General features: G+C 36.0%; 1 protein-coding gene across 4 annotated transcripts in view; it reads right to left on the reverse strand.

Annotated features, from left to right (window-relative positions):
- The window catches only part of kdrl (kinase insert domain receptor like), a 62563-nt gene extending 50329 nt beyond the window's left edge, over positions 1-12234 (reverse strand). For 3 of the 4 annotated variants that reach the window (XR_012389621.1, XM_073921686.1, XM_073921687.1), the window contains exon 1: positions 11779-12234. Coding sequence is in view for 3 of the 4 variants with exons in the window: in XM_073921686.1 (XP_073777787.1) it covers positions 11779-11848 (70 nt within the window). In the remaining variant the exon portion in view is untranslated. 4 annotated transcript variants of the gene reach the window in all.
- Between the last annotated feature and the right edge of the window lie 2434 nt (positions 12235-14668).

A 14668-nucleotide genomic window follows, 5' to 3' on the forward strand; every position in this document is an offset into this window, starting at 1 on the left:
CCTTTCATCTTGTGTTTTCAATTGAACAACTAAACTAATGCTTAAGCCTATTTAATTAACTAAATGTATTTAAATTACATTACTGATGTTGTAAAAGGACCATACGAAATTGAAAATAGTCATATCAACCTTAAAAAACAATTGGAGCACATATCCATCACACTACTCTCAAGAGAACACTTGCATAATCTTAAACTTCAAAACAATAACACTCGATTACAAGAGGCAACATTTTAAGAGCATTCCAGCGTGATTTGGACACTCTGATTCAGAAAGTTATGCAATAACCTTTCCGCTCCCATGTGGAGCTCCAGAATCCAACTCAGAGCAGTCTAGTCTGTGCTGGACAGGTTTTTGTCTGGCAGATATGTGGAAACAGCAGGTTTCAGCATGTGTATACAATTCTAGGCAAGCGAAGGGAGGCCAGAGGTACAGCTGTGCCCCCCACACAGCGGTCATCTCTGTCAGCATGTGTGTGAGAGAACAAGGCAGGCCCAGATGAATCAGATGTCCTTAAACACATCCTTCACATCACTCTTCTCTTTCTGTCCTTTGCATAATGCCACCTTTTTTATTCTCATATAAAGAGATTCATTTAGATCACGTCTCGTGAGATCTCTTCTGTGTGCTATTATTACAGTGAAGGTTCACAGCTGGTCTGAAGCCAGGTAAAGCTGATGATAGGAGCTAAGAGTACACTCGGGACAGGAAATAGTAACATTCCCTCTGCTGCTCAGGATGGGTGACATTCGTCTCATAAGTGATTTCCGTCTTTTGAACCTACTCCCTGACTGCTTTGTGTTGTAACAGGTTATTTGTGTTTCCGAGCAAAAAAGGGGTTTATATTGATTCAAAAGCAAAGTCTTCTGGGAAAACTCTCTTGCAAAAAACCCAGCTTAGGGTCTTTTGGACTAGGCTATGTTGTACTGTCTAACAAATTGACCAACACAGAAATGCTGATTACAAGATCTGCAGGCAGGGCGACACGGTGGCGCAGTGGTTAGCACTGTTGCTTCACATCACGAAGGTCACTGTTTTGAGTCCTGGCTAGGCCAGTTGGCATTTCTTTGAGGAGTTTGCAAGTTCTCCCCGTGTTAGCATGGGTTTGCTCTGGATGCTCCGGTTTCCCCCACAGTCCAAAGACATGCTATAAGTGAATTGAATGAGTGTGTATGATGTTTACCAGTGCTGGGTGACAACTGGAAGTGCATCTGCTGTGTAAAAGATATGCTGGATAAGTTAGCGGTTCATTCCGCTGTGGTAAACCCTGATGATTAAAGGGACTAAGCCGAAGGAAAATAAAAGAATGCAAATCTGCATACTTGCACTTTAGATAAAACAAAAGGATGTTTTGTAAATTTCGTTCATCTAACACACCTTTACACTGATGAACAATAAAATAGCAACTAAAAGCAGTAAATTAGAAGGTACACAGATGCAGACTGCTCCATTTTGTTCACTGTTTTTCCATACTTTATTTATCGACAGATTTAGGCCACCATAAAGAAGTGTGAACAGTTCATAATCACAATTTTAAGCTAAACTTTTTTTCTCATTCTTAGGCAGAGTAAGAAACTTGCATCACCTGAGTAGCAGCTCTTTTGATTTTCATACCAAAGTTTCATTTTTATAAATGTCTTAAATACACAGCTGCATTCGAAAAATGAACTTGCCACACCACAAATGCCACTTAATATGAACTTCCTCACAGTGTGCTAGAGCATCATTGTTGTTTCACGGTCCAAGGTTAGTTAAGGGGAGCGGATGTAGCCAGAGCTATTCACGCAAAGCACACATTTCTATCAGCTTGATACTATCCCTCTGTCCAGAGGAGACATAACTAGACATAACCACAGCTGTCCGAGTCCAAAAAAATATCCTAGTCAAAAAATAAATAAATACACTCCCCCTGTGGTGAGCACTAGAAATCTGTTCTGTAGATAATTAGACATCTTCGAGTTGTAGAACAAACACATTTAAAATGTCTTTGTGTCATGATTGATGAAAAACATCAACATCACAGCAGTGACAGACCAAACCAACTTTCTGCAGGTCCACCTCCTGTCTCAGACACACGGAGTTCATCGTGAAATGCTTATTTCCTAAAAGACATATGTTGTACAATTTGTCCACATGAGTCATCATCACTCATTCTCGTCAAGCTGTTTTTAGAAATACAGTAAATCTTAATCCGTTACATCAGTGTTACAAGAAGATGCCGCTCCCACTGTACAGTTCCTGAATGAATCAATAAGTCAAACTGAGACTGTCTGCTTCTGATTCTCTGAAATGTATACGACAAAGGATCACATTTTCATATGAGGATTTTTAGTTCCTGATGATGTTCACATATTCTTCTTGTCCCTCAAAGGCTCATTCACAGATGTATGTTTGCATTGAAGCATCAGCGGTGATGAATCAAATCCTATAAAACCCAAGAACTCTTGCTGTCTTTACAGCTGCCCCATACAGCAGGGGCCCCCAGCAGCCCACTTAAGAAGAACACTTTCTCATAAAAACCTCTTGTCTCTGTCTCTGTACACCCACATATTCCCACAGCACATAGACCCCCACCTGCCCCTGATGTCTGCCCAGTGCTGACCTCAGCACGGCACTTCGCCCCGCTCTCCAACAGCTGTGTACTGCATTCCTCCAGCACAGAGACTGAAAAATCCCAAAAATGAGGCTTGTTGTGGTGCTTCAAGGGGGCCTGGGTCCTGGTTTCTATTATAGCCTATTAAAAACAATAGACAACCATGGAAGCATGGAACAAACATAGGGCTGATGCTAGGTGGGTTGCCTTATTCAACCTACGTGCCTCTTGTGGAAATATCTAAAAAAAAATTCACTGTCACAAGGCTGTTCCTTCTGGCCTTCCAAAATTATTTTATTAGTCAATCATGGATGTTTGTATTTTAGTGGGAATCTACTAAAAAAAGAAAAATCGCTGTGTGGTTTTCCAAGGAAATCTGACTTCTGGAGCACTATAAATATTCAACATTGTCTTGCGAAACTTTAATACCAATAACACGTCATTGGTCCCAGCTGGATGTTAAAAAGCTGGAACTTATGAAGTCAGATGATGCTTGGGTTTGATTTTTTTTTTTTACAGATGTAATTCAATTTACTTGTGTACTGTCTTTTGAAGAGAGGAAATCCTGTTACTGCCCTGTAAGCGTTGGTCATAATATGCGGAATTCCCTACTCTGTGGCTTGTACAAGACTGGTTGTGCTTCCCGTCCACCCATGTGATGTACAGTGCCGGTAAAGCGGTCTCTGAGGACAGGGCAGGGGGAATCTTTTTCGGGCTTACACAACAATAGAAGTTCATTTATCATTTAGCCTTGCTGAAAAATCTATTGTAATTTCAATAGTTTCCAAGCAGTGAAGGACTCTCAATAAATAACAATAATGTCAAACAATATGGGCGCAGGACCACAACGTCAGGCAACTGTTGCACGCGACTAATCATGCATCAATTTCTTTCCTGTTGTTTTTTTTTTTTTTTTTTGGAGGAGACAAATTACCCATCTGGGACTTGTATAACTCTGAAAATACAGGAATTTGTCAAGACAGAAATATATGTCGACAAAAGCCGATTTTCAATACTGTGAGATTTGACAAAAACAAAACAAATGCTTTAAAAGAGATAATATGGCCACATACACAATTTTATTTATTTGTTAATTGCATAAATTGTGTAATACACTCACCGGCCACTTTATTAGGTTCAACTGCTCATTAATGCAAAATTCGAATCAGCCAATCACTTGGCAGCAACTCAATGCATTTAGGCATGTGGACATGGTCAAGACGATGTGCTGCAGTTCAAACCAAGCATCAGAATAGGGAAGAAAGGTGATTTAAATTACTTTGATTGTGGCATGGTTGTTGGTGCCTGACGGGCTGATCTGAGTATTTCAGAAACTGCTGATCTACTGGGATTTTTACGTAAAACCATCCCTAGGGTTTACAGAGAATGGTCAGAAAATAGGAAAAGATTAAGTAAGCAGCAGTTCTGTGGGTGCAAATGCCTTGTTGATGCCAGAGGTCAAAGGAGAATGGCTAGACTGGTTCGAGCTGATAAAAAGGCAACAGTAACTCAAATAACGTATGCAGAACGCACAACACATCAAACCTTGATGCTACAGCAGCTGAAGACTACAGTGGGTGCCATTCTTGTGAGCTATGAACAGGAAACTGAGACTACAAATCACACAGGCTCACCAAAATGGGACAATAGAAGATCGGAAAAACATAGCTTGGTCTGATGAGCCTCAATTTCTGCTGCGACATTTGGATGGTAGGGTCAGAAATTGGAGTCAACAACATGAAAGCATGGACTCATCCTGCCTTGAATCAATGGTTCCGGCTGGTGGTGGTGGTGTAATGGTGTGGGGGATAATTTCTTGGCACATTTTGGGCCCAATAGAACCAACTGAGAATCGTGGCAATGCCACAGCCTACCCAAGTATCGTTGCTGACCATGTCCATCCCTTTATGACTACAGTATACCATTCTGATGGCTACTTCCAGCAGAATAATGTACCATGTCAGAAAGCGCAAATCATCTTAGACTGGTTTCTAAACATGACACTGTACTCAAATTGCCTCTACACTCACCAGGTCTTAATCCAATAGAGCACCTTTGGGATGTGGTGGAATAGGAGATTCACATCATTATCACATCATCATCACAACAAATCGGCAGCAATTATAGACCAAAATCACAGAGAAATATTTCCAGTATCTTGTTGAATCTATGCCACGGAGGATTAAGGCAGTTCTGAAGGCAAAAGGGGGATTAAGCCAGTACTGATAAGGTGTACCAAAAAAGTGGCCAGTGAGTGTATGTCTGATAATGTAAAGTCAGCTGGTCATTATTGCCAAATTAAACCCAAACAAGGCAAATAGGTCTTGTACTGTTTATTTTGAATTAATGAACACCTGTCTGCACATAACAACATTATTTGGGTCTATTTACAATGTAACAATATTACACATCTTAATAATAGAACAATTCATTGGAGTATATCTTTTATTATTATTATTATAATGACGAGATGTAGGAAAATTTAAATTGAGCATAAAATTACACAATGGCACAGTAGGTTGTGCTGTTGCCTCACAGCAAGAAGGTTGCTGGTTCGAGCCTCGGCTGGGACAGTTGATGTTTTTTGTGTGTAGTTTGCATGTTCTCCCTGCTTTCGCGTGGGTTTCCTCCGGGTGCTCTGGTTTCCCTCACAGTCCAAAGATATGCGGTACAGGTGAATTGGGTAAGCTAAATTGTCTATAGTGTATGTATGTGCGTGCATGAGTGTGTATGGGTTTCCCAGTGATAGGTTGTGGCTGGAAAGGCATTCGCTGCGTAAAACATATGATGGATAAGTTGGTGGTTGATTCTGCTGTGGCGACCCCAGATTAATAAAGGGACTAAGCTGAAAAGAAAATTAATGAATGAATAAAATTACACAAATGGCCAAACTAAATTAAGGATTTTCACAGCATGTTGTAAAAAAATACTATAGCATACCTCCTTACAATTATACTAAAATTAATGTGGAAAGGTTATTCTGCCTCTAATTATACTGTTATCTATTTTTGATAGTCACAAACATCTTTCACAAAATGTTTAAGAAGCTGATTGCAGACTTAACACTTCCTAAAATCAAGACCACCAGCCAAAACAGTTGCTACTACACCTCCAACAGCGCTGCCTGCCTTCTTATTCATTGAAGTGTTCTCTTGTTGCAAGTCCCTATGCTACATCTATTGCTCCCTGCCAAGCCGCAGGGTTAAGACAACAGCAATGGAGAATGCAGATTTGATTAGTTCCTGGATTGGTCTTCAGATGGACAAATTCAGAACCAAAAGCACAATCACAATACATATACACAATCTGTAAAAATAAATGGAATTAGATGCCAAATTAAACGGACAACATCTGGCAATTTTGCTCATATTTGATCATATATTAAAACAATGGGATATCACATGACCCGGGACACAGTCTCAGTAAGTGGTTTTGAATCACTTAAGCTCCCACAATATGTTTGGGAGATCAGGGGATTGTGCTGCATTTCATGCTGGAGATTCTCCTTGAAATTGCAATACAACGCAACATGAGCAGCCATCATGCCTTCAGAGAAATCAGTTGTCTGTCAAAGAGAAAAGACAATTTGGAGGAAATTCAAATATTAATAATTAAAAGAAGTTACAAAAATGACTCCAAAGCTCAACGTGCACTGCTGATGAACGGATGTTTGCACGGAACTCCCTGAGCTTGGAAAATAAAATGCAATCTAAAAGAAACACTACATTTAGCAGATGCTTTTCTGTTTGGTACATTGAAACAATTAATTTGCCTACCAGTTCAGAATATTTACACTGCCTATATAAGCACACAGCACAATAAAAGCAAAGTTTTAATGCTGAATCTTTAACTGTAAGTAGTGCAGAAAACTACTTTAACTTGCAATTACTAACATATTTGTAACCACAATAATTTGCAATATGCTTTCATTCACTTATTTTCATTCGACTTAATCCCTTATATATATGGCGGTTCATTCCGCTGTGGCGACCTCGGATTAATAAAGGGACAACGCTGACAAGAAAATGAATGAATGAATAGTCCCTTATATATTATGGTCGCCAAAGCAGAATGAATCGACAACTATTCTAGCATATGTTTTAAGCAGCAGATGCCCTTCCAGCTGCAACCCAGTACTGGGAAACACCCATACACTCTCACATTCACACACCCACTCATACACTAAGATTCAATTTAGTTCATCCAATTCACCTATCCCATATGTCTTTGGACATACAATCAACAACCTTCTTGCTCTGAGGCAACAGTGCTAACCACTGAGCCACAGCAGCACAAAATACAGCAACATAAAAAATATAGTATAGGGATAGTATAGGCTCTGAACAGAATTTATGCAGCCGATCCAGAGTACTGATTTTCATTGTCATTCTAATGCTTTTCTATAATACTTAAGTGCAGATCGCGTCTTATCTAAGAGAATAAAAATGAAGGATGCTGTATATAATATCTTAAACGCATCTCTTTTAACCATTTAGTGTGGACATGTCATGGCCAGAAGCAGCTTTAAGGAACATAATATAACACAGATGTAAAAATTAGTAAGATAAATAGCAAACAATGCAATTTCCAAATGATGAAAGAATTTCACGTCACAATCAAGAAAAAGTACAGCACATATTCGATGCATAAGAAGTTAAAATGCGCACCTATAAATTTATTACTTATTTACTAAAAGAAAATATGATTATAAACTCTTGTTATTGCAATAATTATATTACAAGTTATATTATTAATAACAATATATTCAGTATTCATGAAAAAAAATATTTGGGCAAATCGACTGTATAAACAGGTCACACAGCAACTGTATATATTTCAGCTTTTATGACATGAGCTCATTGATCACTCATTCCCCCAAATAGCGATCAAGACATTACATGTGATTTTCGGCCGATACTGATCTTCGGCCGCTTGAACGAAGCATCCCTACTACGGTACATTGCCTGTAAGGCTTGTGCAAACATTACAAACCTTAACTTTAGGTAGTGTTCCATGTAGATTAATAATTATTAAAATATGTTTCATTTTCAGATTTAATAACTATAAAGTTTAAGATTGTTTGCATTTACCAACCGATCACAGTTTTACAATCTGTTGTACGAGACATCACTTTGTTCTTGTATAATTGTGTTAAGCAGTCTGAATGCACCCAGTGAGCCTGCACTACAGTAATGCTTTGCTTATACGTTACAGCAATGAAATCCTCTATTACTCTTGTATTGTGAAGTTAAAAGAACAAGCACAAGTGGGTGCTCTGAAAAATAATGTAGTCCAAAGGGTTCTCAGATGTGTAAAATTCCTGGAGTAATTTCACCTTTAAATAGCCAAGAAAAATTTGAAAACAGAGCCCCTGGCTATATCTGGATTGATTCAAGATGTTTTATATCTCTCTACACAGTAGCATTATGGAAAATGTCTTTTACTTAAAGCAGACCCTAATCCTTTCATTCCCATCTACAAGATCTCAAACAGCCAAGATGTGTTTCACTTCTGTAAATGTGTACAGTTATTAAAAAATGCTGAATTTGACTCGTGGATGTGACTCATTTGGCATATGCAAAAGTTCAATCCGATGAACTGGAAAGTTCAATTATCACAAGACATATGGTATCATGCATAATGTATCAATATAGAGGTAATAAATCCATATCCCAAGGGTAATTTCACACAGTTTTACAACTTTTGTTATACAAACATCTTAAATGTAAAACTTACATTGCACCATCATAATAGCATCATGGCGTATTTATCATATTATATAGCTTATGGCTTGTATATCATATTTTCTTGGTGTGATTAATTAGTGAAGCTTTTATTATGGTATATTGCATATTACTGACCTATACTGTAAACTACTTTTTTTTTTTACTTTTGTCAGTATAATAACAAACATAGTGTATTACGTTACACATGTTCAGAGTAAACAAATGTTTCAACCAAACTGAATTGCTAGGATTTTACAAAAAAAGGCTCATTAGGAAATGTTAGTTAATAATATGGATTAAAATGAACACATATTCTATAGCTACTATGTTGATATTGGCTAAAACATACAACAGTATTTACCCCCATTTAATAACATGATGTGATGTAATGATTTTAGGAAAAACTACTTGTAATCAAATTACAACTACGATTTTAAGGCATTAACATCAACTAAGATTAATTAAAGCTTTTATAGCTTTTATTGTGAGTGAACACGTTAACCATTTGAGCCTTATTGCTGTAAAAATTTTGTAAAACATTCACAGAATTTTCAACCAATATTTTAGCATGTAGTAGCCCAGAATAATGTGAAAAACTGTTAGGCTAGCCACTTGCATCTTTAAGCATTTGGCGCTGTAATGAACAGGGGCGGATTTAGTGATTTGGAGCCATAAGCAATTCAACCTATGGTCCAAACAGTCTTAATATGCACCCTTTGTATATACAGTTGAAGTCAGAATTATTAGCCCCCTTTTGAATTGTTTTACTTTTTTAAATATTTCCTAAAAGATGTTTAACAGAGGAAGGAAATTTTCACAGTATGTTTGATAATATTTTTTCTTCTGGAGAAAGTCTTATTTGTTTTATTTCGGCTAAAATAAAAGCAGTTTATAATTTTTTAAAAACCATTTTTGGGACAAAATTATCAGTCCCTTTAAGCTATTTTTTTTTCGATAGTCTACAGAACAAACCATCATTATACAATAACTTACCTAATTACCCTAACCAGCATAGTTAACCTAATTAACCTAGTTAAGCCTTTAAATGTCACTTTAAGCTGTATAGAAGTGTCTAGAAAAATATCTAGTAAAATATTATTTACTGTCCTCATGGCAAAGATAAAATAAATCAGTTATTAGAAATAACTTTTTAAAACTATTATGTTTAGAAAATTTGCTTAAACAATCTTCCCTCCGTTAAACAGAAATTGGGGGAAAAAATAAGAAGGGGCGTTAATAATTCGGGGGGGCTAATAATTCAACTGTGTGTGTATATATATATATATATACATATACACACATATATATATATATATATATATATATATATATATATATATATATATACATATACATATACATATACATATACATATACACACATATATATATATATATATATATATATACACACACATATATATATGTATGTATGTATGTATGCGTCTGTCTGTCTGTCTGTCTGTCTGTCTGTCTGTCTATTTAGTTTTCTACATTTTTATCCTAATATAATCTATACATTTTAAATGAATTGATTCTTAAAATTACTAAAATGAAAAATAATAAATAAACGGTTTTGTCTTTAAAAGTAAACCTGATTTGACTGCTGGACTGATCCATGATTTGGGGGACACATTTTCACAGATGTAATAATTACTGTATATAATTTTATTTGTTATACCCATACCATAGAAAATGTGATAGAAAACTATATTTTATATTACAGAATCTTCTAGGCACTTATTGGGCCCCCCCATATTTTTGGGGCCCTAAGCGGTTGATTACCTAGCTTATTGATTAAATCCGCCCCTGGTTACGAAGCACCTAATAAGTTTAAATAATAAGTAATTATTCATGGTATTTAAAAGTGCCCACAATATCATTATTGTGCATGCTCATTATCACAATACTGAACTGAGTATCGGCATATATCTACAACATACACTTGTTAACGTGACATTAAAACCCCTATTTTTGACTAATGGATTTACCATACATCCCTGACATATAAAATATAATAGCATACTCTTCCGCTCATCCATTGTGTCAAGATAGGGCGACTGACACAGATTTGGAGTAGAGGAGCAAGCAAGGAGTCTGGGGAAGGAATCTTTACTCAGGTAGCGTGTCACATTTCCGTGACCTCTACTGCCAGAACAATTCCAGGGTGCCTCCTGCCTCTCCATCCGCTTCCTTCATGTGTCTTTCCCACGCTCAGCGCAAGGACAGCGAAGGAAATCTACTTGGAAACCTTGTAGACAAAGCCTGAAGACCCAAAAAGTCATAGGGGGAGCAGTATTTCCTCTGTTTGGACCAGAGTAAGAGCTCCTGTTTGTTTGGACAGCAAGAGGAAGACCTGTATCTGCAGTGCACAAGTGCTGTCACAATGAACAATGGCATCCACCTTTTACTATCCAACTTAAGGAGATGCAGCCAGAAAACCAATCAGCCAAGGGTAAACAATATACGTTCTACTGTAAACACATATTCTCTTTTCAAACTTGAGAACAACACCGGAACTGGGGATGAGTCCAAACTGCTCGTTCACAATAAAATGTTTTGCATGTTAGCAAAACAGACCTGATGTTTCAAACACAATACATATTCATTCCTTGAATAACTAGTGCCAGAGGATGGGTGAATGCTCCAACCTACAGTTCTTCTCTGACTATGCAGACTGTTTAATAAACTGACCATACGTTTGGACCCCATAACCAAACGTCAGTAAAATAATTTAAGCCCCAGCAGGGAAAAACAACTCTTGTGTGCTTCTTGAGTGGTTAATTTACTATCAGAGTGGAGAACACTCACTCCTAAAAAATAAAAGTTTCAAATGAGGAAGAATCAATCCAAGTTCCCCAAATAACCTTTCAGAGAACAACTTTTAGCTTTAAATTCAATGATCCAAAGAACATTTCAGACCATAAAGAAACTTTTGTAAAATCAAAAGGTTCTATTGATGTAACAGGTTCAGTAACCTACAATGCTGATAAAAGCCAATATTAATAAAACCAATAATCACACAAAGACTCACAACACTTAAAAATTTGGAACCCAATAAAGATTTTACAATCTGACACATATGATCCCAAATTGCACTTCAACAATAACACGATACCAACATCATAAAGACTAAAATTATTTAGTTTTTTTCTAGATCAAATTAAGTGCTTTACAACCACTATTACAACCATTTATGATCCGTCATATTGTAATATGTTTTTATCATATAACAATCAGAACAAACAATAAACTTATCTATTAATCCGACGCGATAAATAAGTGGTAGGACTTTACTATAGCAGTAAATGTATTGTTACCATCCTTACTTGTTATATGCATTTACAATGCAGATCAGCTAATGTAGAAGACTGAACTTTAGTCCGCATCTGTACAACAGCAGCCGCAAGAAGCAGCTGCACTCAAAGCGCGTAATAATCACAAAAAGCGCACACTTACCATGTGAAATACAACTAAAAAGCACGTGAAGAGTGAAGAAGGCTTTGACTGAGGTTTTAAGAGGAGTCATTTTGTCTGTTAAAATAACGTCCCGAATGATACTCCGTATGTCACTTCACGTTCGGATGCGGCTGCAGTAGTCCAGAACTTAATTTCTCTTGATGTATGATAATATGCTTATAGTTCCTGTTGATATGATAGAGATGGTTCTTCGGTGACGTGTTAATAGTTAAACACCTCTCAGTGACTGTAAAGTATCGCGCAGGACTGCGCCTGCCCCGGTACTAAGACGAATGGAGAAACTCCACTGACTCCACAACTCCCGAGGGCAGGTGCGACCGCTGTCCGTCCTTCCTAAAACCGAATGAATGAAATTTCCAAAACTACACTATGTAGTGAAGGTGTAACAGCCATTTATCTATCTTCACACCATCCCACTATACCTCTGACTTTTCTACTGGGCTTTTCCCTCTCGAAGGCTTTATATGAGTGAAGCGAGGACGGAAGGACGCAACGTCACCATAGTAACCCTGCAGCGATACTCGTAAAGCTACGTGTACTGATTTAACTTAATCGATAGGCTATCTACTTATTCAGGCTAAATGACTTGCATAGAGTTATTAGGAACATACCAACACAAGACCAACAGAAACAAGAAATACATCATAACATTTTTATACCCATCAAAGAAAAAAACATGAAATATGCACTATAGTAGACTGAAAATACAGAACTCTGGTCACACTTTATAATAAGGTTTTATTGTTGACTGTATTTACTAACATAAACAAAACCAATACAGCATTTACTAATCAGTTCAACATTTACTAATGCATAAGACACAAATTCCTCTTTTTTAACATTACTTAATTCAGAGTTAATTAACTAAGAATGAACAACTGTATTTTCACTAACTAGCATAAACAAACAATTAAATGTATTGTTCATGGTCTGTTCGTGTTAGTGAATGCATTACTAATACAACTTTATTGTAAAGTTTTACTTGAACTGCTATTAAAAAGTATGGCCTACTATAATAAGAATATGATCGATTTAATAAGAATTTACTGGAAATTTGATTTAAAAAGAGTTAATGCATATCATACATCACATACATCATGGGTTGATTTTTTTAAGTTACATAACTCATTCCAAGTGTTTTTAAATTACTGCACATATTATCTCTCTTTCTCTCTTTCTCACACACACACACACACACACACACACACACACACACACACACACACACACACACACACACACACACACACACACACTCTCTCACACACACACACACACACACACACACACGCACAGTACTATTATCTCTTCTACAACAAATAAAAATATTTGTAATGTATTTATTGAAGAGGGTTCATTCCGCTGTAGCGAACCCTTATAAATAAGGTAGTAAGCTAAAGGGAAATTAATGAATGAATATTTATTAAAATATTTAAGATATTATTTTATCTTGTTTATTATAGACTTAATATCTGCACAACATCACTTAAACTAGAATCACTTTAGCATAGCCTTTCTAGCAAAAATCAGATTTAGTGTTAGAAAATGAATGAATGAATCAATATTTGCTTTTTGGCTTAGTCCCTTTATTAATCTGGGGTCGCAAAAGTGGAATGAACCCGCAACTTATCCTTATTATACTCTAAGAAAAAAAAAGATGAATTATGCACTACATCAAAATATAAAGTAGACTAAAAGTATTCCATATCAAAACAAACTGTAAAAAAAAACAATATTTTTTATTATATATTTTTTTTTAAATTTAAGATACTGTACGCAAAAATATTGCACAGTCCAATAATCTCTTCTTGATCACAAAAATAATTTTTATTGTATCACAAAAACTTATTTTTAATATATTTATTGAGTAAACTGTAACATTAATAGCATTTGGTACTATTTAAAAGTGTCTTCTTTTGTCTTGTTTATTATAGACTTAATATCTGGACAATATAACTACGATCACTTTAGAATCACACTTCTAGCAAGAAATCAGGCTTATTGTGTTAGTGTTTAATTAACAGAAAATTAATATGAAATATTTCTTAGTAAATTTTTGCATCACAATTTTTTTAAATCAAGGTGCAACGTTGCATTGTCTGATTACATAGCATTCAAAATACACTGGAAAAATATTTACAGTTTTTTTTTTACTTCAGAAACAGGATGTGCAGCTAATTTTATATCAGAGTAAATAATCATGGGGCTTCTTTCACCTTCCAGCACCCCATGGTGTGTGGATGCACCACAGACTGTTTGTCTTTTTGATGCTACAAACGTGGATATGCTCCCCGCAACGTACAGCAATGCATTGTCCATTCATATCCTTTTATCTACACAGTGCTCAGCATATATGAGTGCACCCCTCACAAATCAATCTTTTGAATTAATATTTTTTAAGTGAAGCTATACAATATTATATTTGTGCATACACATTAGATTAGTAAGTAGTGAAGCCAAATCTGGAGTTTATCTAACAAAGTAACCGACAATAACGGCCCAAAAACTAGTACACCACAATTTATATGTTATAGAAAAATATTAAATACATATTTAAAAGAGGAAAAATCAAAAGAAGCATTTTTTTTTCAATTTTAGTTGAAATTGTTTTGAATTTAATTGCATTACCTTTCAATGTCTAAATATGTTTGGTGACTAAAATATTTTTATTGTAAAATAATTTATTGTCCTCTCCTAACATTCCTTCCATCAATATGTGGATAAATCAGATTGCCATTTTCTTACCCTTAGAAAAACTGACTTAGGACTTAAGTCTTATGATTAGATATGATTTCTGGTATATCTGAAACCCTCTATGAGAAGTTTGGAGAATGTATCTTGAAAGACTATTTTTATTATTATTTTGTTC

The sequence above is a fragment of the Danio rerio genome, chromosome 14 (genome assembly GCF_049306965.1).
Source record: "Danio rerio strain Tuebingen ecotype United States chromosome 14, GRCz12tu, whole genome shotgun sequence".
Lineage (NCBI taxonomy): Eukaryota > Metazoa > Chordata > Actinopteri > Cypriniformes > Danionidae > Danio > Danio rerio.